The 27067-nt window shown below is 32.7% G+C and overlaps 1 protein-coding gene and 1 non-coding gene across 3 annotated transcripts; one reads left to right on the top strand and one right to left on the bottom strand.

Annotated features, from left to right (window-relative positions):
- The first annotated feature begins 8 nt into the window (after nt 1-8).
- LOC106719511 (protein peste) lies at nt 9-26214 on the top strand. Of its 2 annotated transcripts, XM_014513865.2 has the most exons (12): nt 9-70; nt 15594-15741; nt 20027-20165; nt 20942-21099; nt 22696-22911; nt 23157-23294; nt 23488-23659; nt 23869-24071; nt 24314-24387; nt 24524-24727; nt 25200-25318; nt 26032-26101. In XM_014513865.2, exons 2-11 carry the CDS (start codon nt 15622-15624, stop codon nt 25312-25314), a joined length of 1539 nt encoding a protein of 512 aa, XP_014369351.2. In that variant the 5' UTR covers nt 9-70; nt 15594-15621; the 3' UTR covers nt 25315-25318; nt 26032-26101. The 2 variants fall into 2 exon arrangements, with proteins under 2 accessions (XP_014369351.2, XP_045534704.1); XM_045678748.1 differs by lacking the exons at nt 9-70; nt 25200-25318 and having other exon boundaries at nt 15601-15741; nt 26032-26214.
- Nucleotides 17548-17619, bottom strand: Trnap-agg. Its single transcript has one exon. It is a non-coding gene; the product is annotated as a tRNA-Pro (tRNA).
- Nucleotides 26215-27067: the final 853 nt, after the last annotated feature.

Here is a 27067-nt window from a genome sequence, read left to right as displayed (position 1 = left end):
CCAAGTGTTCCATGAGTGAAAAGAAAACTTTACTTTGTTTATAATTTGTTCCAATCATCGATTTAGGCAAGTAAGTGTAATTTTAATTTAAACAGGTGTCATTGTAGCTAAATAATTGAGGTTCATTCAGATTTTTACATTAATAATACACGTTTGTAAGATGATAAGGTTGTTAATCCCGTGCAGTATGTTTATCAACTACTGATAGTAGTCAAAACAAACTTTTGATACGGATAAATATTCTAAGAAATCACTTTATTACGAATGTGTTGGAATTATTTATTATTTGCAATTACTTGTAAATAATTCGCTTTGGGTTCATTTTGGTTTTTCATAATATGACGCAACTAAAGTTCGGATATAAAATAAGCCGCTTTTCCATGAGCGTTGAAGTGACATTATATTGTTTTGATTAATACTCACTTGAATAAAAATTTTAATGGAAAAATGTTCAACGTTGAAAAGATATAAATTAGTTTATCTAAAAATGTTTCTAATAAAATAACGTTCCGTATCGCATAATAATTTTTTCGTTTTTAAATTAAATATTGCTTAAAAGACTGCAATTTACTTCAAAAATTGAATTATAAAAGACTGTCAATTGATAAAAAAGGAATATTATCACTAATCGTCACCTGCGTTTTCATTTGCGTAGAATTAAAAAAAGCTACTGACATGTGTAAAATAGGATATGTTTTAATCTAGATTCTAGAGATCTATCTCTACTCCTAATTTCATCCAAATCCGTTAGCCATTCATTTACGTAGCAATAAAATATCTACTTAAAAAACCGAACGATCGCATTTATAATATTAATGACATTACAAAGCAAGAATCGCTCTTGGATTCAGCTACTTTGGACCTCGAAATAAGCATATTTTAAAGATAAAATATAACATTCCTATTGATACTTTCCTTTAATAATTTTTTCAATTTACGTGATCAAGTTTCAATATGTTTATTCATACTGTGGACGAATGCATTTGAACTATGACTTCCACCGCCCAAATACTATTATGTCATCTCTGTTTTTTTACAAGACAATGAAAGTGATAGCGATACGTTGTTTTTATAAGAGTTTCTGTGTTTAAAACACACTTGTGATAACTAACTGTTAATTATTTTAGCCGATATTATTTCACATTATTAGGTCATAGCTCTGACATGTGGCTAGCATCTGTGATCGTTGTTAACTAACAAACGACAAAAAATATAAGCTTTTGCCCGCGACTCCGTCCGCGCGGTATTAAAAAAACTTAGTAAATAGCCTATGTGTTCTTCCAGACTATGTTCTACATGTGTGACAAATTTCATCAAGATCTGTAGAGCCGTTCCGGATATACAACAAACAAACATCCATCCATCCAAACATTCGCATTTATAATATTATTTAGAGCGTCGATGGCTCAGAGGTCAATGTCAGAGTCACTTGACTTGTAATTTTCAGGTTCTGGGTTCGAATCCCGCCATGTACCAATATGTTTTTCTTTTGTACATTTATCCCACGTTCTTACGGTGTAGGAAAACATCGTGTTACATGTGTGAAGTCAACCTACTTGGTCAGCGTGGTTGACTATAATCTAGGCACCCTTGACTTAGGGTAGGCTCCGAGCCTCACAGTTGGGACGAATAGTGAGCTGATGATGATGGTTATTTTGTAGTGAACAAAGTTCCACGTTAGTTTAAAGATTACGCAATTTAATAAGTACATATGTTTGCATACCAATAATATACTATCCACTAGAAATATACACTTTTGAACACGTGAATTATCAAATTTGCATCAGCAACTTACGTTCAGGGTACCACGTTATTTTGGACACGTAGTATCCGATTGAACGATATGACAATCATAGATGCTTTAAACAAATGTCTAGATAATTGAAATTTATAGATTTTTACGTTATGAAATAATGCAAACATATTTTCACACAAAGAATGGTACAGAGTACGTTTTATCGAGATATACAAATTATTTGCAATTTATACGCTGTTTTAACAATTTTTCCGCTAATGTCAAGGACGTCATATGTTAAGTGTTGATTGGATGTTGCGCAATGATTAATTTTTCACTATGAATTTTTCAATAAATTTAGATATAAAAAGGCACGAGACAAGATAAATTTTATATCAAAAAAGTATATAATGCAAAATAAAACGTCAAAACGAAAAGATGTCAAAAAGATTTTAAAAATGTTCCAAAAAGGCTGGCCGTAATCCTGAGGCCGCAATACTTATCTCTAAATATTAAATGTAAATGTTTAGTATCTAAAATAGATGTTTGACAGTTTTTTTTGTGTCCTAAATGATAAACGTGTAATTAATGCTTAAATTATGGCACGTGTCAACAGACGTAACAAGATCAGAGCTTTATCACGTATTTTAATTCCACATTCAACCTTTTTTAATTGGAAATTTTAAGTTTTCTTCTTCTTAGGAACATATCAGTCCCATAATTAATTAAAACAACGTAAAAACAAAACATAAACTACAAAATTAACAAAAACAAAAACAACTTATTTGTAATTTTTATTGCAAATTACACTGCATAAATTCCTTCAGCTTCTATAAAATAAATGAGAGACCGTCAAAAATCCGACAGAAAAACCTTCATTTAATGTATGTTTTCAGGAAAATACATACATTATGTGTAATTCGCTACAGGTTATAAATTTTTATGACATATGTTTTTGAGTTGTACATATTTCCGTTTAATGTTGTTTGAAGCCTACTTAAGACCATTTAAAGATAATCCGCTTAAGGTTAAAACAAATCTTTATGAACAAAGATTATTATAATTTTACGCTAGTGATGTTTATCGGATGATAATTTAAAAAAATGCACTAAAAAGTAACAAAAAAATGTTATAAAAACCCTTTAAAGTAAGAAAATTCTCTTCTTTCTTGTAATATGTCTATATTGTATAATTATTGTTATTTCGCAGTCGGTGTCGACCGAAGTAAATAGGTGACATTTTATATTTGAGATGTATTAGACATACTTACGTTTATGTCCCTACTTTTGCCGAAACCGACTCCAAAATAACAATAATTATACAATATAGACACGTTACAAGAAAGAAGAGAATTTTCTTACATTCGAGGTTAGGTTCATCTTAGAGTATATTTCATCTTTTCAGCGTTTTAACATTTCAACGTATAATTTTTTGCACTCTCTGTTATCACTTAATCTGTAACTTTTAATGTATTATTAAAATTGTTCCACTTAATCAAATATCGTTAATTAATGTAGATTATAATTTAAAACCATTAAATCAATAATTAAGCAACGTATATATAGAATCTTGCGATTTAATTGAATTTTAAAGTAACATAAAAAAACTAGTCTGTATATTTTTACATGGGTAATTTTGTAAATGTAAAAGTTTCGCAAGGATGAATAAGCGGATAATTTAAAAAGTTTATTTTAAGTTAGTTATATATTAAACTAGCTGTCGCCCGCGATTCCGTCTGCGCGCAGTTAAAAAATGGGGGGGGGAGTTATGAAAAATAGATGTTGGCCGATTCTCAGACCTACTGAATATGTTCACAAAATTTCATGAGAATCGGTCAAGCCGTTTCGGAGGAGTACGGGAACGAACCCCGTGACACGAGAATTTTATATATTAGATATATTCATGTAATAAAAATATGAAGTTATGGTTTTTCCATATTGCTCTTTTAATATAAGAAAAAGTTAAACTAAAGATCGTGTCCGCAAACATTTTGTGTTAAAGATTGGCACATGGGGTTCTCTCTTTTATTTTCAAATTTTTATTTTTAAATTGGAATAGATTGTACTATTTAATAGTAATAATTTTAACATACCAACACTGCTATATGTATAAATTTGATTGTAAAAAAAGCGACATTGCTAGTCTAATAAATATATATCTAATATGTAATCTTATCGCCTTTGTAATCGCCAGATATAAATAGCTTATGAATCATTTATTAGTAACCACGGGAATGTAATATGTTATTTTTTTAGGTTTCGGGTTTCAAAGGTTAGAAATCAGTGTAATGATTTTCGTCCATTCGACTGGGTCACTTCAGTACTCCGCCGAAGCGAAGCAAGGTCGAGCAATCCTTTTCTCAAAGTAGCACAAGTTGTTATCTGATTATTTAAAAAAAAACACGTTCAAATTAAATTTTACTGCATTAAAAAAGTTGACCCATGAATTAACTTGTTTTACAATGTCAATTTATGTCGTATAACTTAATTTATGTTTAAATTTTACAAGGTAAATAACATATTAAACTGGATTGAAAACGTCATTGTTTCTGTTAAACTGTAGTAGAGGAAGTAGGATCTTATGTACATATCGACGGCAGAAAGCGGAAAGTCGTATCTCGAAAATTGGCCCAAATAAGTTAACATCAATTGCTGTAACTAGTAAAAAAATAATCAATGGATTAGTAACTTTAGGACATACCAATTAACGGTATCAAATAACGCTTAGATTGATAGAAATACGTTCCAAAGTTCAACTTCCTATCTTAATTAATTTAGGAGTTGTGATTTTTTTGAAATAGCTTTTTGGCTCTGGTGTAAAACTAGATATTTTGAGATACGACATTTCCGCTTTCTGCCGTCGATATGTGCAGTGTGTAACTTCTAGTAAAATTGTAACGCAAGTAAAAAAATAAAAACTCGATAATTGCCTTGTAACTAAAACTATAATGAAATACAAAAATATTAAACTACAAAAAAAACTTTTAAAAGGTTCCACTAACGCTACTAAAAGGTTGTATGTTGAATAAGAGGGTTACATTTTTATGTATGCAGGTTTATCTATTAAATATGACAATTTAATTGTTCGCAACTCTAATGGCTGAACCATAGATTAATAATCTATATATAATCAGGTGTACAAAATAATCTATCTAATCAAAAAAGTGAGGTGAAGAAAATTCCTTCGAAACCCTTTTACTAGGATTCATTTGCATCCATGCACATTAATATTACGAAAATCTGCTTTCGATTAAACGTCAAACTTGTAAGAAACACTCTATCTATATCTATATATATAAAAGAAAGTTGTGTTAGTTACACCACTTATAACTCAAGAACGGCTGAATCGATTTGACTGAAAATTGGTGGGCAGGTAGCTTAGAACCAGGAATAGGACGTAGGATAATTTTTACCCCGTTTTCTTTTTTTTTTATTCTGCGCGGACGGAGTCGCGGGTAAAAGCTAGTATGTTATATATTTATGGTCTAAACTGAACCGATTTTAGCGTGTGTTTGATTCATATTTTTCCGCGTGTTAAAATGACAATCAGTAGGGCTAATTGATTTCTTAAGAAAACAACGTAACGTTTAACGTAAAATAACCTGTTTGTTGAACATTATTATACTTTGCCTCGTTTGTAAATTAAACCTTTGATCAATAATATAATTACACTAGCGGTCGCTTGCGGATTTGTCAGCGTGGAATTTAAAAAAAATAGCCTATACTATACCTGCGTGCATCACCTTTCCATTCAAATCCCAACAAAATCGGTCCAATCTATCCTGCGATTACCCGGAACAAACACAGCCTTGCAGACAGACAAACATTTTAAAAATTGTTTTCTGTCATCAGATACCTAAGTACATTACGTGTAAGAAATAATTTGTATTCGATTACATACAGACACTAAATTTAAAGATACAATAATCCGTTTTAGTTGTCTAATTAAATGACAATTTGATTAAGCTGTCATTAGCTAAAGACATAACCTCAATTATAACAATAATTAGTAAAAAGGTTTGATTGATACAAAAGTATGAATGATTTGAAATCGAACACATTGGAAAAAATTACAGGTAAAGTATTGCAGCTTGCAGTTTAATAAATTTTATATTGTACTAGCTGTCGCCCGCGACACCGTCCGCGCGCAGTTAAAAAAAAATATGAAAAATAGATGATGGCCGATTCTCAGACCTACTGAATATGCTCACAAAATTTCATGAGAATCGGTCGAGCCGTTTCGGAGGAGTACGGGAACGAAAACTGTGACACGAGAATTTTATATATTAGATTTTATCATAGGAATTCGCCTCTTTTTAGCACCTATAATACTCGTATTACCATCCCTTTCATTTACTTTGAAACAAAGAGAGATAAAAATAATGTTCCTATAACGTGTGGATTTTAAATTCACAGTTAGAATGTCAACATTAATATTAAAGACAAAGCCTTTTCTGTGCACTATTTTTCAATAAGTAACATCTTAAATCAGTAGAATATGGTGTGTCAATTTAGTGGCAATGATGATGAGAGGGTCAAGCCTCAGGCCGGCCACCGGCCGTATCTCTTGCCGACGGATGCGATCATTACAGACTCGTTGAGACGAATTTAAACGCTCCAGCGATTCTCATCTATGGTTGCCAACTCTTAATATACGTAGATCCGAACAATGTCGATGAAATAAGGAATATTAGTGTTATTTGTCAACCCTTGACTCGACGGATGACAAAAAAAAACAATAAAATCGATATCAAATCCATGTACTGAATAAGCATTACGCAAACCCGGAGAGTTACAAAACCGATGAGGTGACAGCCCTAGTATTAAACCAGGTCTCGGTCTCCACATCAATTCAATATCTTGGTCTTTAACAATCTTCTTCTTTAGTTGTTATAGTTTGTTTGAAAATGACCATTATTATATAGGTTTTCACAGAAACATACCTTTATACATATTGTTCTTTTTATCGTTTAAGCAGTGGAAACCGACGCGAATAATTGAAAGTGTATTTTAATTTCACAGCTATTTTTATACAAACGACATTCAATTTGTTCCACATATTTGCATAAGAAATAACCGAGTTTATATTTAGATTACAGTTATTTTAAGAATACACATTTAAACCGTCACCTTCAATAATTAAAAATAAAGTGTAACAAAGTTATCTTGCATTGACACTGCTTCAATATAACTGCAAACACACATTACACAATTTTGGCAGTCTGCGTCATAACCTAAAAATACATGACGTTTTAAAATATTATCAACATTATAAAACATCATGTATATCTGTTGTAATATTACGTCAACCTTTACCTTTTTAAAATAATAAAAAGATTAATTAACTTTTCGTAGTATCTTTTAATTCTTTCTTTTACATTTTAGTCATGCGCTATTATCACGCAAAATAATGCAAAGGATGTTTGAGATAAACTACTGGTCACCATGAAATAAGCACGAGACTATAAAAAAAAATTAGATGCATTGTCGTTTATTACACGTAATGAACGAAGTATGATCCTTGTATTTATCTGAGATAATCTCGAATGCAACGAATGAGCAACTTCCCAATAAACTCCTTGTTGCTACAGATTATGTATAACATGCGTGCCTTTTAAGTACAAATTTACGTGGGCGATACACTTTCTTTGTGCTCGGAGCCTATCCAAGTTTGACACCACGCTGGTCCAGTGCGGGATATGTGCAGGTTGTATTACGATGTTTTCAGAGCTGGGCATTAATTCGTTAATCCGTTAATCGTTAATTAACGAAGTTTTCCATTTTCCTTAACGGATTAACTTTTAAGTTAACTTCAAAAAGTGTTAACGCTTTTGTTAACTTCCGTTAAACTCAACTTCCGTTAATATAAGTCCGTTAATCGTTAAATTAGAAACTTGGAGACGTGCCGTCATTTTGTTTAAATTACGCGCCACGCCACGCTCGTAAGTTCAGCTATGTTGGGTGACCGTTGGCGACTCAAATGGTGAACGAACGAGTTAATAATTGATATATGTGAAGTTCGCATGCAAGTGTGATGCATCAGAGCGTCCGGGAAAGACATGACCAACAGGACAAAATCAAAAGAAGGTTCGAAATAGTATATTTCATTACGAGTATATAAAAGCACGAGTATGTAATAGCCCACATTCCGAACGCTCTTCGTCCCTGCAATAAGCCACTTTTTGAGCAACTGTATTAAAACACTTTTATATTCGTGCTTCTTCTTTATCTTTTCTTTCCCAACTATCAAAATAATGTCTGTTAAAAAGAAAAACCAACCACGAAGTTTTTACAAAAAAAACAATCATTGAAGTTTTTATGATTCATGCAAATATTTCTAAAAAAGAAGCTCCTAATTTGTTACAATATCAGATTTAATGATTTGATTCAATGAATTCGGTAGGTTTCATTTTATTTCATCTCAGTAAATTTCATTTTCATTTCATATCAATAAAAATAATCTACTGAAGACTTGGCTGTTTGGGCATAGTTCCCTTTGCCTACCCAGAATGGGTGAAGAAAACAAAAAAATCTCTGTATTCTTTTACGGTTGGCGCCATTTTCCAAAAATTTTAGTTAGTTCGAGTTTATTGTGTTTTTACTATTCTATTAAATTGCTTAATTTTTTCGCAACTGTATCAAAAATAGTTGTTTAGTACAAGTGCGAAACTGTCGTTACAACTTGTTCCAACTGTCAACCCTCACCTTCGGCTGCGCCTCGGCTCGGTTAGACATTTGTCGGAACTCTTTGCAATGACAGGCTTTCCACACTCGTAATGAAATATACTATAAGGGGGCGTCCATAAATTACGTGAGGTGTTTTTTTTTATTTTCTGCCCCTCCCTGCCCCCCTGGTGAGATGTCGTGAGATTTTATTCAACCCCCTCCCCCATCTCCCAATCTCACGTGAGATTTTTCAAAATGTGAGTTTCTTACGTAAACGCGTTGGATTGTCATTGTAAAAAGAAAAAAACAAATTTGCTTCGTGCTTTTATTTACGACTAGTTATGACTAGTAATCAATGTTGCTGAGAGTTTAATTATAAGTGTAATAAAAATTTAACAATAGAATACTTAAATCGTAACTACTTAGATTAAAAAAGAGTATCTACTCTAATTCAGTCCATGGAGAATCATGCACGGTCTCAAGAGAGACTATTGGAACCAACATGTCCATATGATTTGCAGTAAAATCATCTGATCCTTCAACTTCGTTCTGATCTAGCCACTCTAAGCCATTGGCACTTGCACAAAGTAATTCATTAGCTCGTCTTGTGACAATCCGTGAGGGTCGCACTTTTCGGAACATACGCGCTTGCTTAGCTGGTACAATGTGGGCTGATCGCCTGTGCTCTGCATTTGGTACACTGAGAGAAAATTTTATTTAATAGTAATAAAATTTTATTACTATTTAATAAAACGTTCATTTGGCTAATCAAGTGGAAGGGGAATTAAACAAGTAGGTTAGGTTAGGATGTCTCGTTGAAACATCTTTATACTATTTATTTATTAAAAGATTTTACTGTGAAAATATATTTGAATATACATATTATAAATAATTGATGAATATTAATTTTTTTCTTTGAAATTATTTGTTTTAATGACTTAATATTCGTATTAAAAACACATATTAGTATTTAAATTTTTTTTATTAAATACTAATTATATAGATAAAATTTTATTCACATGGAATATAATTTTATTACTATTAACTAAGTTTTCTTTTCAAGTCCAAATAAACTTTTTTATTACTGATAAATAAAATTTTCTCACAGTGTATAAAACAAATATGGTGGTTTGACAGTAAGTAAATGTATAACGTCGAAGTATGAATGAAATTATTTTCTATTGAACGAATTAGTGAATGATCTTTATCGTATTACGATTACGCTTAAGATTAAATCTTATGCATGTACAATCTGGATTAAATGGACCAAAATAGTATAATTTTTTTTTTGTTTCAATCAGAAAAAAAATTGCGTGATATTTGCCGAGACCCCCCTCCCTCCAACGTAAGATTAGATGAGATTTGACTCGACCCCCTCCCCCCCTTAAACACCTCACGTAATTTATGGACGCCCCCTAATGCATTCATACTTGTTTCTAATACTAATGTGTACATTCTAGAAATGTATAGTCAAATTACTATTTTTAACAAGTGTCGCCACATAAGTGTGAAATTAGTATGTATCATTTTAGTATGGTTAACTGTTAACGATTAACTTTAACTTGCGTTAAATTTTCGAGAATTTAACGCTTTAACGATTAACGAAGTTAATTTTTTAATTAACGAATTAACGATTAACGAAGTTAACTCTTCGATTAACTGTGCCCACCTGTGGATGTTTTCCTTTATTGTCAAAATTTTGAATTAATGTAGAAATGAAATTTGAAAATCGACTAACAGATTGGTACATTGGACTCCTTGTGCAGGTTCGGCTACATACGACGCTTTAGATTTTTTGTAAAGCATTTTTAAGAATATTAATTCGGAACAAAATTAAATGAGCTGCCTAAAAATTTTAAATTTAGATTGAATACTGCGGGCATTTTTAAATTCTGGGAGCTTTGTTTTAGTTATTTTTGAGATCTCGAGAAACCTGAATTCATCAACGCGACGTTTATTCTATTAAAAGCAAATCTAACTTTAGTTCTTAAATTAACAATTACGTATTGGCACTAGCGATACAAGTTAGTGTTTACATCGTTTGCGATGTTTGTATTGCGTAGTATCCTTGAACTTGTACGGGACACGTGTAACCAATGCATCAATGAATGATTCACAAATATTTATTTTGCGATGCGTATTTTGTTTACAAAGATGCAGACACGTGGTGACTAACAGCGGGGGCGCGCTGATTTTTAGCCGACTTCATTTAACTTCAATTATAACAACTGTGAAACTTTCCACTCTCGATAAACTTGTATGAAACCATATTGTTTTCTCTGTCATTCTCTTTGCAAAAGAAAGACATATCAATATGTTTTAAATGCACTTGTAACAGTTGAAGATGGTTATCATTATACTTATAAACATCTAGCTTTTACCCGCGACTCCGTCCGCGCGGAATAAAAAAAATGCACACAAGATAAAAAAGTTCCTATGTCCGTCTCCTAGTTCTGAGCTACCTCCCCATCAATTTTCAGCTAAATCAGTTCGACTGATCTTGAGTTATAAATAGTGTAACTAACACGACATTCTTTTATATATATAGATAAGATAGATGATAGAAAAAGACAGATGTTATCCTTTATCATAAAAAGATATCCATTTATGTTTAAATCCTCCAAATACTTGTGAAATCAACTTACTAATATTATATATGCGAATGTGTGAATGGATCATGGATGCATGTTTGTTAGAACCATCGTTAGGTATCTCCAGAACCTGTTAAAAATCTCGCTGAAATTTGACATAGACGTTGAACATAATGTAGAAGAACACATAGGTTGCTAATTAAGATTTTTTTTTAATTCCGCGCAGACAGTGTCGAGGGCGACAGCTAGTAAACCTTGTTAATTATTTTTTTCTTTTATAAAAACTTTTGGTTAGAGCTTTTAACTTTACAAGGCTTCTCTTATCGACAGTTGTAAGAGGAAAGCCTTGCGAAACCGTGCTAAATATAGTATCGTCGATTGCTATAACAAACTAACCTTATTATAAAAATAATCCCGACTTACTGAGGATCTAATAAAAGACGCCATCTATTGGCTTCTTTTTTAAACGATGATTTTAATTATTTGCTTAAGTTAAATTAAATAAAATCCAATTTTACACAAAACACTTTTGTATTTTAGAATATACTCGAACATATAGAAAAAATAATACAGCAAAAGAGATTGCCATTGAGATTTGAATTCGTTTTTCACCAATTAAGGATTTCATTTTTACGTCCACTACATGTGTTTTGTACGGATGTAATAAAGGTACCTCATAGCACTTTGAAAAGGATGAATCAAATAATACCTCAGTCGTCTAAATCTGATCAGTATTTTAGGCCGTCAAAAAAGAACTTATATTCACAAAACATTTCCCTCTTGTCAGTCGAGTAAAAATTAACAAGAAAAAAAAACACCGAAGTTCTTTTTTGCCCGACGGATAGAAGGATCCTCCTAATATATTAACTTTTTTGTAAGTCGGGTCTATATTCTACATCTCATTGTTTCAAAATAACTAATAAATACTGACCAATATTTGATACAAAGCATACCAAATATGGTAACATTTGCAACGCTCGTTTTCAGAAGTTTATAAATTACCTTTTTTTAACTGATTATTCGAACAGTCGAAAGATTCCAAACATAATTAATGCTCTTCAGAACATAATATGTAGTTAATCTTTTATTAACTGACAGGATCAAAAAAAACAAAAAAGGCATCAAAAACAAAAAGTAGAGAGAGTAGGCTCGTTTTTTTCGTTTTATCACGTAATGTTATACGTAAAGTGATGTACATAGATAGATTCAAGATAAATATTATAATTATATCATATAGGCTAGTCCCTTGGGAGTTTCTGTCTGTATGTCTAGGGAACTCATTCTTATTACAATGCAAACTTACTTAATATACAGAAGGGTATATTTTCCCAGAGGGAGCCATGAGCGTATTACCGTGACCTTGTACTCACGTAAACAAATACGACATTTTGCGGTCACCACAGACAGAGAAGCTGGTTTTTTTTAGAAAATCTGACATGTTTAGGTATTATTTTACACAAGTGATAGTAAGATTATTCTTTTAATTTATTTTATTTAAAAACTAGCTGTTCCACGTGACTCCGTCCGCACGGAATTAAATAAAAGATAACAAGTAGTCTATGTGCTCTTACAGACTATGTTCTACATCTGTACCAATTTTTATCAGGATCCGTTGAGCCGTTCCGGAGATACCTTCAAACATCCATCCATCTATCCAAACATTCGCATTTATAATATTAGTAAGATAATTATAGATTTGAGTGTCGATACATCGATGTATGAAACGTATGACGCCAAATCTTTGGCTGAATTTTTACGCTCGCAATGTTTTTCAAGTCCCCCCGTGACACATACTGTTGCGGCGTAATGCCGAACCTTCCTTTGACTCACTATTTCAACATAAACACATTCAATGTACTTTGCAAACTATAGCGTAGGTCCTTTTGTTCGTCGCGTTTGTTTTGTCCAACCGGATAGTACGAAACTACGAACGCTAAAGTATTGGCGTACATATAGTAGACGTGTCGCTACACTAAGTACGACTAGAATAAAATATTTTGTAAACCAATCTGACGATATAAATCTACCTTAATGCTAATATCACACAAGAGCAGAAGAGTTAACAGTACTATTTTAATACACACGTTTCTATCTCATGCTTCAGTCCTCGTGTGAAATCCGACCTAAGATCGTCTTCCCTTCTTTGATTACATAAATCAGTGATTGTCAAACTTATTTTCTTTCACCGCCCCCTTTGAAAATCTATATATATATATCTATATATATAAAAGAAAGTTGTGTTAGTTACACCATTTATAACTCAAGAACGGCTGAATCGATTTGACTGAAAATTGGTGGACAGGTAGCTTAGAACCGGGAAACGGACATAGGATACTTTTTATTCCGCGCGGACGGAGTCGCGGGTAAAAGCTAGTCAATTATATTTCAGAGCCCCCTAATTTTTATTCAGCCCTAAAACTTAAAAACCACAATTTCATCACTTTAATTAATTTCAATGCCCCTCATTCTTGAACCCCTTTTCGCCCCCTCCTAGGTTTCAAACGTCCCCAAGGGGGTTATCGCCCACTTTGGGAAACACTGACATAAATTATGATCACTTATGTTTTGTGTCTGTCAGTGTAATTCTTCTAGTTAGTAACCTGTCACTGTAGAATACGCCAGGAAGTGTTGTTACTCGGCGTCAGGTCCACGACCTCTATTACTTTAATGCCACTCTTATCATTGGTGTGGTGATATCGCTTGTTATTTATGAAAACAGACACTCATAGATAAGGTTACTCGTTTTTTAACATACGACACATCAATTATCACGTGCAATTCAATCTTCGGTATTAATAGTTTGTATTTTTGCCGAAATCCGACTCTAATGGGATAGATGTTTTTAGTTTGAGAATTTATTGAATATATTTTTAGTAAATTATAATATAAAAAGTTCCAGTGTTTTACAAGTTCTTTCGTGTGTAAAATTTATGTTAGATATTGCTTTTCTTGTTTAATTTATCTTGAAGTTTTTGAAATTACGACTTATTCAAGAATTGTTTTAAATCAAAACTTTATAATAATTGACCTCTAATTAAAATACTACAATACTTCGTAATAATATAAATTGTAAGATAAATATGAAGTGAATGCGATATCGAGGTATCGCGTCATAATTGACTTAACATTATATAATGTTTATTACACTTATGTATTTGTGTCCGATATCATTTCAATGTGAAACTTGAATCTTAATAATATTATAAACTAGCTTTTACCCGCGACTCCGTCCGCGCGGAAAAAAAATAGAAAACGGGGTAAAAATTATCCTATGTCCGTATCCTGGTTCTAAGCTACCTGCCCACCAATTTTCAGTCAAATCGATTCAGCCGTTCTTTTATATATGTAGGTCTGTGGTTTCCGAACGAAAAGAATGATAGATCGATAAGATTGAGATGCACATATATATACTCGTAGATATAGATGTAGATAGATGCGAATGTTTTGATGTACGATTGGATGGATGTTTCTTAGAAGATATCTCTAAAACGGCTATATTCATTTCACTGAAATTTAGCATAGATATAGAACATAGTCTGGAAGACCACATAGGCTACTAATTAAGTTTATTTTCGTGCGGACGGAATCGTGGGCGACAGCTAGTACCTTATATAATACAAGCGAAGCGAATCTTATCATCATCATCATCAGCTCACTATACGTCCCCACAGAGGGGCTCGGTGCCTACCCCAAATACATAAATGTACATATGTAAATCGAAAAACACATTGGTACATGGAGGGATTCAAACCCAGGACCTGCAGATTGCAAGTCAAGTGCTTAACCCCTGAGCCACCGACGCTCTATTTTATTTACAATATAGAAGTTAGGACTCTAGAAATTGAGAGAAAGTTTACGCTACGAAGAGACATATTGTTTAAAACTTGCATGTAAGATATGATAACTACTTAATCGTTTAATTTACGTTAGTTTATAATTTCGTTAGTGAGAACAAATGAGTAGGAAAAACCTTGTCTAACTACATTACAGTATTAGTTTATCAAAACAAATCTTATAGCGCATAAAGACTCATTAATAATTAATTCATCGAACGTAATCGACTACGTACTTAGAATGTGTAATGTACACATTCTGTTGTGTACCAATATTTGGTGTACACACATACGTGTGATGTATTTTCATTATACATTTGTTTGACCTTGAAGTCGAAGTTTCCTTGTATTAAGAATTAACCTTTAAATACCAATTTTGGGTATGTGAGGCCGCAGTCCTAAAAAGAGTTTTTACGGTACCTTATGATTAACGTTGCTTTCTAGTGACTTATTTTATAATGATTTAAGGTCTTAAACAAGTTTGTTGTATATAGGACCCTTTTTCAAATAATAATAACGCGACTGGTCGCGATCTTCGTTTTATTGAGCGCTCGTGGGTGCAATAGTGGCAAAGATATATGCTGGGCGCTTATTGGATGAAGGGTCTTACTACAGTAGTCAAAGGCAAATAATGGTCACGATCATCCCTTTTAGTATATTTGGTATGACAATTCTACACTAAGGGGTTGTTTATATACTCTAAAATGGGCAGTTAGTGTTATAGTAATGTCTGAGCGTCATAATACTGAAGGTTGTCTGTTTTGTCCAGGGTCTGCTGTGCCGGAGGGCGGAGCGCCATGCGCGGCAGGCCCCCGCGCGGCCGTCTGGCGGTCGGCGCCACGGCCGCTTTGCTGGCCGCCGCCGCCTTGGGCGCAGCCCTCGCCTGGAACCAGATCTTTGATGCTGCACTCAGCGCTGTAAGTACAAAACATACTGCAGTTAGAAGGTACTGTACTGTATATACTCTACTGGGATTTTAAAAAATTGGGCTCCATAGCATAATATTGTATTTGCAAGTGTTTGTTTTTTAACGTTGCGTGTCACAAAAAGTCACTGTTCGCGTCTTTTATGGTTCTTCATAACAGATGGCTGGTTATTATCAAAAATAATTTATTTAGGATATATTTTTCGACCCCGAATTCATCTAAATGTTCAATATAGCGAAGGCATAGTGATAAATGTGTAAAATAATGTTTTTCATATTACCAATAGTTAGTTATAATCTTTGATTTCCGCTGCCACCACTCAACCTATCCGAAGAAAAGAGTTACATTCATAGATATATGGCCTATAGATTAAAAGATGGAGGGCCTTACCATAGAAAACTGACATAGTATTTCAAATACGTTTTAGTTTAAACATACGTGAACCATTTTATACTGTGACTAGCACCCGGCGCGAATTTTTGACAAATCATGGTAATTGAAACATTATTATGCATAGGTTTACGAAATGCGATCTTTAACAATAAATAATGAAGTACTTATACCGAAAGCATTGTGGTGAACCACGTTGACGTCAATAATATAAATCAGCGGCGGTCAAAGGGTTAAAACACGTGTTTAACTAAACAATGTATAACAGTATTTTTTGGAGTAATACAGGTAATGTTTCATACAAGTTTCGGTATATTATTTTATATTATAAATGACATTAGAAATTTAGCCCACAATAGGTCTCCGGGGTCTTTTCCATTCGTCTAACTTTTTGCTCCGGACTATGTATTTATAGGTTATAAATCTCTAGGTTAGCTCTTTGATCGAATAAATCGCACTATCATTACTCGTAACATAGATATAGTTTTTTTCACAATCTTATCTAGGAAATAAATTTCAGATTATTCACACACGAATAGTAGCTAGCTCTAGTTTTGCAAAGCTGTTATCAATTCTGTTATAATATAGTAATTTCTAAATGCCAATAATCTGCTTATTTTTAAAGGTTAATATAAATAATTTCAATATAATGTTGGAATACATATAATTATTCCGTATTTTTCAAATGTCTAACAGTCTACATGCCAACTGGGACGGATTCAGGATTGTCGTAGAAGTCAACTGAGAGAAGGTTACTTAATCTATAAACTAAATATAGTAACAATAGAGATTTTAGTTCGTAGTCGCTTTCATTTCCTGTTATATTTTTTTCTATCTGTTAATGACCGAGTTCAATAAACTCATTATCAATAACCACCAAAAATGTGCATCCAATTTTACCTTGTCTTATTATTTGTATTAGTTAATGATAGGTTACTTTGTGAATATTTAATGGCACATTTTTTAAATTCTGATAATATAAAATAATTATTAATATCTTAACATATTTGTAGTTAAAATCTGATTGTCATCGTTAACTAACACTGATTTCTTTTACTAAGTGGCAAAAGATAAGACAACATAATTGTCTCCAAAAAAAAATATATTCTCAAGCCTTTTTACATGCAGAAAACACAATAGCGCCTTGCTAAAGATCACAATAAGGTATTGTCAAATTTGTTTGACTAAATATTCATTAAATATCAAACATTTCAAAGGAAAATCCCCTAAAAACTCCATTTTTAACATTCACGTAATATTTAGGCGCTTAAGTGTGTGTGTGTCTCAAAATCTACTATAATTTTTTTATAAAAATAATTAAAATTGTTAAAAGATAATTTTTTTAGTGTGCAACGGTATATATCTGATTAGAATATTACAATGATGAAAAAAAATTGCCCAAAAATTGGGCTCGTCCGGGATTTGAACCCGGGACCTCTCGCACCCTAAGCGAAAATCATACCCCTAGACCAACGAGCCGACTGACGGAATTGTTAAAATTATAGATCCAATAATAAAAATATTAGTATTATATGAGCCGCTCAGTGCACACATCGATTAACTCCACTTTTTGAAAAATCTTAAATTTAAGTGTCAAAGCCCTTGGTATAGTCATAACTTTTTATATTTATAATAACTTTCCTGAATAATAAAGATTAGCACCGTTAAATGGAAATTTTTTTTGGCCATTGAATAATAAGTAATTTATTTCAGAAGCCATTTCGATTAACTCCATACTCTAATGTAAATCGTTTCGGTAACGCTGTATCTGTTCTGGCCGTGCATCGACGCTTATTTGTTTTTAAACAGCGGAAGATGCTCTCTCCCTCTCAATAATATTCGTAACAAAATCGCATCGGTAAACTACTACTACTACTATTACTACTATAAGAACTTGTCCACAAATCGAAATGACGAATCCTCGCATACAGATGAAGAAGACATTATTTATAATAATTGCTGAATCATCCCAAAGAATAATGCCGCTAACATAAAACTGCTATGAATTAATTACAAAAATTATATTATAACAGAACTGCCATCATACATTTTTATGGAAAAGCTGTGATAAAAATGTATAATAACAAACTTTTTCTGTAGTAAAAAACTTAAAAATGTAAAGACTTAATTTAACTTTATTACTTTTTTCAGTTGCCAAATCGATTAACTCCACCAGTCACATAAAAACTGTAACATTACTGACGATTGTTTGTTGGCTATTCTTTCTTATTAATTTTATACACCGTTAGATGAAAGCTATATCTTCAATTATGCATTCTACATTATATATTTGAATTCATATTATCAGAGGAATTTTAAAAAACAATATACATTACATCATCGCATTTCTCAACTTTTTGTTTTATGGAGTTAATCGATGTGTGCACTGAGCGGCTCATATATACATAATTAAATTGGATCTTCTATAGGTGCTGTGAACATTTTAATTTGTTACAAATAAAAACATAAACATACCTATTATTATCTTAACGTGAATCTCCATCCATATTGTATGTTATTGCAATTTTAATAGAAAGCAGTAGCCATTTACATATTTTTGGTACAGAATTAATGAGTTTAAAAGATGAAAAAAACGTATGAAACTAAAAAAAAAAGGCGATTTTTTACAATTCGGGAGTAAATGAAACATATTTAATTCTTGTTTTGCAATTTATGTGCATTATAATTTTCCTTACTTAATTATCCGTTCTAGTGTGGCACTGCCTTAAAGGTTACAAAAGCACCTTGACTATTAATCGATTTTAATCGATTCGGCATAAACAGGAGCTGTGCCGATTGACTCGCAGGTCAATTACTGATTACGACAATTATTAATCTTTCGATTATCAACTAATTTGACCGTGCAGTTACAATTGTTATTAAGGAATAGCTTATTGATGACACGTGCAGGTGTTGTCACAGCCGAAACCAATATTAGATCCTAAAATTATTTCAATTACTATATAAGAACACATTCGATCGCCATCTAAATATTATATTATGTTCTTTATTTGCTAAATAAAAAAACCTTTTATTGTTCCTACAAAAATTATTTACTGCGATCTTTAGTTGATGTTATGAAGTTAAAACTACCATGGATAACAAGCTAAAAATGATTCTAGATCGATTCGATTCGATCGGACATACATAATTAGTTAGAAAGTACTACCGATCAGCCTACATGTTACTATATCTGTCGCTCTGTCTGAAGATAACTGAAATGGTAATATGTATTTAGTATGGATTTTTCATCAGTAGAAAGACCCTCAAATCTAGATTTTAGCAAGTTCTAGATATTTATTTATTTACAATACAATAAATAAAAAACCTAAAATAGAACTATGTCCCACAAAATTATATAAAATAATTTATAAAATAATTATATAAAATAAATAATGTAAATTATATAAAATAGTTTTAGGACATTATAAAATACTAGCTTTTGCCCGCGACTTCTTCAGACGGAATTAAAAAAACAAATCTAGTCGGAGTCTAGACGGACTAGACGGAGTCGCAGGTAAAAGCTAGCGAATAATAAAGCCTAGTCTGTTATTCAGTGATAATGTATCTTTCTAATGGTTAAAGAATTATTGAAATCGGTCCAGTACTTTTTGAGTCAAATACAAATCTTACGTCTTGATAATATTTACTAGGAAAGGTTCGTTTCGGTTCGTTTTCCTCTGGGATATTAAACGACACTGGGTCGCAATATGAACAGCTTGCGTGTCTCTTTCCTTGAGTATGTCTCAAGGGAAGTATCCTATTAAGAAAAGTAGGTAATTTGTTGACATTTGATTAAATTGAACCATAATTAGGTTATTAAATTGATATACGAGTTTGGTTTCAGTAACTAATATGTCGTTTGAACCCATTTTTTTTTTACAAGCAAATGGTGATGAGTCCAACATCCCGGACATTTCGAGAATGGGTTGAACCGACTATACCACTTTACTTCGACGTCTACCTCTTCAACTGGACTAATGCTGATCAGTTTCCGGAAGAGATACCGAACTTACAGGAAGTAGGTGAGTACATTATCAAGATAAATAAGATTGTAAAAAACAAAAAGTCCTTCTGACCATAAAAGTTATGTCAAAATGTAAACAACAATCAGGTTTTTTTTTGTATAACAGGTTATTGAAAGAAATTACGTATCGATATATCTGATAACCGTTTTAATAATCATTGATACTCGATCCTTTATGCAAGTGACGCTACTTACAGACAACTACGCTACTTACTGAGACAAAGAATACGAAATGAAACATGTTTCTTTTTTTATACAGGAATTAAGAATGGGATGGACTCTGTTTAGACTTGTATAAGCATAAAAAGGCGTAATAAGAAAACTAATGTAATGGATTTCATTAAGCTTCTTAACTAAATGTAATCCGGGAAGAAAAACATAGTCTTATATAATCTGTATAATCTGTTATTTAAGTTATTTATCTGTTAATCGCAAAAAGTTAACGATCGTTGCAAAAGTTAAGGCCTTTGTTTACGTCAGAATTTATGATATTTTTTTTTTTGAAAAAACAATTTTCAACACAAAAAATTGAATAAGCAGAATTTGTATTTATTAAATTTACTTCCTAGAATCGTTTCCCCCAAAAAAGAAAAAAATACACCTAAAACTTATTTAAAATTTTCATATTACCTTTAATTGCCAATCGTAAAAGGAGATGAAACCTTGGTAGATAACCTTTAAAATTTAGTTAATTATAATTTTTTTTTCTGTGTTTCCTACTAGATAGTTACAATTTTCCAGTCTACTGTAATAATAATATTAGCCTGTACCCAGGTCCTTACCGTTTCCGTGAGCAAAGACGTCACGTGAACGTGTCGTGGCATCCCCACAACGGATCTGTGTCGTACCGCACGCAGCGCAGCTGGCACTTCGACGAGACGAGCAACGGTACACTCGAAGACAATATTACTACTCTCAATATTATAGCTGCGGTGAGTATATTGTCATCCTTTATGTTGTCTTTGAAAAAAATAATTGATGTTTCTGAAGAAAAAAATGGTTATTGTGAGAAAACTATAAAAGATAGATATATGCTATCGCGGACTTTTATTTAGGACATTTAAAGAGCTACAATTCGTCCATACATTATTTTTATGTTGGTCCTATAGTTTAGCTTACGTAAGCGCTGAAAGCAAAATTGTCCCTAATTTTCGCAACAAATTTTGAAGCTAAATTCAAAATCTACTAGTCTTCTAGTTATTTAAAAAAAAATGGGACCCATCTGCAAGCACTTCCTTTCGATTAAAATATTTTTTATCAAAATCGGACCACCAGGGGCGGAGTTTCGCGGTAACACACATAGAAAAAAAAACAGTCGAATTGATAACCTCCTTCTTTTTTAAATCGGCTAAAAAGACAACAAACGTGCCATAGGACAGTTTTGACTTCAGCTAACTTGAATGATAACTACGAGTATTTTTTACAAAATATCTCTTAGAGTTAAAGTTAGAAAATCTCGTAAAAAATAGGGAATCTTCGATAAAACAAACAATATGTATAAATCTACCACTATACAAGATAAATCTACCTTTGTACAGTTTTATCCAAAGTTTATGGCGGCTTGTAATATCACATTACGCGCTTTTTTAGGTGTCGCCAGGATTTAAAGAGATGGTGTAGTCCACCCCTGCCCAAGCTTTCCTTCGACCACAGTAGCACTAGCATTCATAAATTTTGAATCTTATAAACAACGTATAAATAAGGAAAATAACGATACGTTTAAATAAGGAAAATTCTGTTTTGGGATTTCGCCTTAATAATAACAAGGGCTGTACTCTGAACGGATTACTTATCGCCTAATTGGATTTAGAGGACACTATACTTTTAATTGATAGTTCCTAGATATTTAAATAATTGTTATATAAATATTGCTTGATAAAATAAAATAATCCACCAATTAAATGCTTTGATTAATTTAAAATATTAATTACTATATTTTGAAGTACGGCACTCAGGGTAGTAAATTGGTTACTATGAGAGTCCGTTAGTGTCTATTTAGAATGACAAATCTACAGTAAGCGAAGTTTAAGTTACTAATGAACCATTATATGCAGGCTATGATCAAAATCTCAAGAAGCTATAATAACAAAGCGATTAAAGTTAATAATAAAAAACTTAAGACAGATTACAGATTTCAATAAAAGGTTACGTACTACTGCACTTTCAGGGATTACTCATGGACTAACGAGTAGCGACCTCGCGCCCAGTTTGTAAATCTGGTCCCCTAATTGGATAAGTTTGAAGGGATTCAAATTTTGTACCTAAAAATAATCCGGGATTGTAACGTGATTATAATATGAACCGCGTTGCTGCCGATTTTGTCACGAGCAGTGACGAAATAGTTTCGATACTATTTTGTTATAAAAAAAAAATATTCAAGATTTTGGTGAAATGTGTTGCCATTTTTTTGTACAAGAGTAAAACATAAGTTAGGTTCTCCTCAGAAATAGACTCGATATAGGGTATTCTTCTTCTGAATAAATTAAAAATAACATTTAATTAAAACATACTTGTTCTGTTTGTTTCAGTCAGCAGTATACAGATCAAGAGACTGGGGCTTCTTAAGACAGAAGGGTCTAGCTATGGGGCTGGCCATGTTCGGCCATCACGTGTCTATATCGAAGCTGGCAACAGAGCTGCTGTTTGAGGGTTACGATGACCCCCTACTGGACCTGGCCAAGAACTTACCAGCGAGCGCCACGGGAGGAGCACCCCCTGTCGACAAGTTTGGACTATTTTACGGCGTAAGTAGTCCAGTAAGACTCCATGTATTTGTAAGAGTGTAGTAAAATTCCTTAAAATAATGTAAGGTCTCGTTCCTTTTATTTTGATGTTAATTATTGGTGTTTTTATAGTTTATTGTTGGTTTGAAACGTCAATTATATTTATACAGCGCGCAACTAACAAACACATAGTAATCGAATCGCTCGTTCTTAAATGATGAACTGAATGAATGAATGAAGTTAACCTGTGATGTATCGTATTTCAGAGGAACAACTCACTGGACACAGACGGATACATGGAGGTGTCGACGGGCGCTGGGGGTGCGGCGGGCTCATTGCCCGGTCAGATCCTCAAGTGGAACTACGAGGACCATCTGCCCTTCTACAGCGGACAATGCTCAAAGGTTAGTTCCTAACAAAACTAGTCAGTGCCACATTCAGAGACATTAAATTGTTCTAATTGTTTCCAATATATGTGGTCACTGCCTGTCATAGACATACTAAATTTTTCTTTCAATCTTTTTTTCTTTTTCTTTTGCACCTTTTGTAGCTGTGACAATTATTCTTAGTAATTCTTATTGAACTGTAATGGTGCAGTTGTCAGGTAGCGCGGGCGAGTTCATGAGACGCGACCTGTCTGAGCAGTCGGGGCTGGAGCTGTTCCTGCCAGATTTATGCCGCACAGTGCTGCTGGAGCACACCGGCAGCGGCGTCCACGACAGCCTCGCTTATAACAAGTACGAGCTCACTGAGTCCAGCTTCGACAACTGTGAGTATGACAGAGGAATCACCATATTCTCATAGCTTATAACAGTCGGAGTTCTGTTCACCTACCTAGACTATAACACCGAGTTGAGTCTAATCTAGACTTGAATATATATCAAGCTGACGAGGTCTGAATAAGTTAGATTGCAAATTTAAAGTAAGAAAAAGGGAACACTTTTCTTTTACCACTATCTCTACCTATATCTCCGACAGCTTCATCATCGCCGGAGAACTCATGTTTCTGTAACGGGGAGTGCGCGTGGGGCGGTGTCATGAATGTGTCATCTTGCCGCTACGGCTCACCCTCGTTCCTCTCGCTGCCACACTTCCTGCACGGAGACCCCAGACTCCTCGAACTCGTCACCGGACTCGAACCAGATCCCGACAAGCACTCCTTCTACTTCGCCGTGGAACCGGTAAACATTATATAAGGAAATGCATTATTCTCATGTTCTGCATGTGATATCTGCAGTGGAGAAGCTATATAAAGCTATCAGCTAGCAGTCATTAATAGCAAGGCGTTCTAACTTTATAAACCTTCATTTGAATTCGCCTTAAAGTCAGTGACATTATTTCCTTTTGTGGTCTTCGCTTTTCGCTTTCATATTCTTCAATGTCACCAATTGTGTGCCAATTTATAATCAATTTTTTTACCCAGAAATTGGGTGTTCCATTGGAGGTGTCAGCAAGATTCCAGCTCAACATCTGGATTGAACCGACTCAGAATATAGAGTAAGTTACAAACATTATACCGACATAGTAGCAACTTGACATACTGCTTAATGAATCTACATTTTTTTTCTAAGACCAGATTTACAAAAAAAAAATTGGAATACAGGGTTTTTTATTTGTCGTTTTAATCTTGCAGATTATTCGAGAAGGTACCGAAGATGCTATTTCCTATCTTCTGGGTAGAACAGAAGGTGTACGTAGAAGAAAGGGTACTATCCGAGCTGCGGATAGTGCGTGCTATCCTCGATTGGGGTGGCGCGGTGTGCGCCGGCGTCACTCTGTTTTTCACTGTACTCGCTGTTAAAGTGCTGTGCTGTAAGAAGAAACAAAAATATTCAAGGTTGGTTGATATATTTTATTTTAATTGGAAGAGGGAGTACAAAAGTAAATCGATGGGCCTCTAAACGATTGTTATTGCAACCTGTCTCTTTAATATAGAACATAATGGAAACTCTGGTATTCAGATAGAAGTTGTTTAATTTGTAAAATATTACATTGTTGTTGTCTTAAATAAATGAATTAACAATAGGTTGATGAGCGCGAGATATGATGTATGGCCGCGCAGAATGACAGATGATAAGTAAGTCGTTTGGCCAATAGGGATGTCCTTTTGACTCTATCGATAGTGATGTTCTAATAAATATTAAAAATGGTGACATGCGAGCGACATCATCCTTAGGTCGGTTAAATTGAAAGGAAATTGATACCAAAAAGTAGAGAGTGATTATTGGGTTCGGCGGATTTTAAGTTTATATTTACACAAGCATCCTTATCAAAAACTTTATCAGCCAACAAGTTCTGGGATATTTTAGGATTCACCGAGATACAAACGAAACGCGTAATCTCAAACCGAAATCTGCGAGATCAGTTACACAAAGAAAGAGCAAAAACTTTCGCAGAAGGAAAATTTCTCATCTTAAAAAATAAAAAGGTAAATTGAACCAAATAACGAAAGGGTTAAATTGATTAACTATACTCAGTAAGAATGCTTAAGCTAATGGCATAAGGAGCTTACGCATAGATACTAACCCTGATAGTAAAGTGATGGAGTTAATACATAAAGAATTGTACAAAGACACCAAACACACTAAAGAATAAAAATAATATTCAATAAAAATGGGGAATTTAATACAAAAAGAACATATAGAAATTAAGCCTGACATATCCTATGAAATTAATAAAAATACGATAAAATTAAGATTTTAAAGAAAAAGGCTTTAAATACCATTTAGTAAGAGTACTAATAGAAAGTAAAGATACAAAATAATCCGGGATACGAAGTTATTGGAAGAAAAAAACAAAGGCAAATATATTATCTGTCGACAATGTTATAATGTATAGTGAAGAGATGACATCAAACAGGATGTAGATAAAGTCCGATAATCATTACTTAGACAGTACTACAATAAAAAGATTGAAATACACGTGTCAGCAATTTCTCATGTAATGTTTTATGTTTGGATATTTTTTGTAATTAACTAGCTGACAAAACAGATGTTCTGTTTTAAATTCACAATATTTCTGATCTAAACAGATTACGTTTTTATTTTTAAATAGATGTGGACTTTATTACAATATCCCACAAAACAAGTAAACCAAAAAAAAAATCATAAATAGCTAGTAAAAATGTTTCTTTTTTTCCAGACCCAGCGAAGTGATCTCCGAAAAACCGAAAGAGGAAGAAATGTTAAAATTAAATCCGTTATAGAATCAAAATAACGTAATATCTAAATATTATTAAAATAATTGTAATAAATTATGACACATTTTTGACAATATTTTAATTCTAGAAATTATGTATAACCATAGATTTACACCTCTAGATGTAGTGTTGCCTTAGGAAAACTTTTTTGTTGTAAATTTCCTCAGTGTTGTCATTTACATTACAATATTTGCATAAAAAAACAAATCGAATGCGACTTCTTTTGTTATGTTTTGTTATTTTTTTAGTTGAGTTTTAATAATATTATATTAGTAGTGATATTTGTAATACAAAAATTAATAACTTTAAACAACAAGAAAAAACAATATAGTCTTCGTTAAAACTATTTTGCATTATAATTTGTTTTAGATACAAATAATAATAAAATAACGATAATTAACGTTTTTACATATGTTTCAGTTTTTTATACTTGTCATTTTTTACATATTTTGCTGAATTTAGTAATTTTTTGCATTATACTGGTATACATTTGACATTTACACAATCGTAGCCAAAAGGACTAGTATCCAGGTCATAAAATATAAAAAAATACACAATCGTATTACGATTAAATGTCAAACATGTATGGAACGCGCCATCTAGAGGTATAATATCAAAGTGTTTAATATAACCTATAAAACTTCGAATCACTAGTTTTTTTTCATAGGTACATTTTTCGATACCAATTAAGTGCCAGTTTTTTTTTAAGTATGCTTTTAACTCATGAAGAATTATAACAAGATTTATTTTAGTAGTAAATGTTTAAAAGTTAGATAGGATCTCAGATTTTTAGACAAATTACAGCTATTGTGGTATTTAGCTCTCTCATTTATAATGTTTAAGCCGAGAGTAAGATGTAGGAAGTTTAATTTAGGAATTATTATTAATTTGTACTAGCTTTGTAAATAATTTTAAACAAATATGAACAAACATTTTAGTTAATATAAAATCCATAGATTATTTAATCGCACATTTCAT

This window comes from Papilio machaon, chromosome 7 (genome assembly GCF_912999745.1).
Source record: "Papilio machaon chromosome 7, ilPapMach1.1, whole genome shotgun sequence".
Taxonomy (NCBI): Eukaryota; Metazoa; Arthropoda; class Insecta; order Lepidoptera; family Papilionidae; genus Papilio; species Papilio machaon.
Note: the sequence above shows the minus strand (reverse complement) of the source record. Positions and strands in the feature narration are given on the sequence as shown.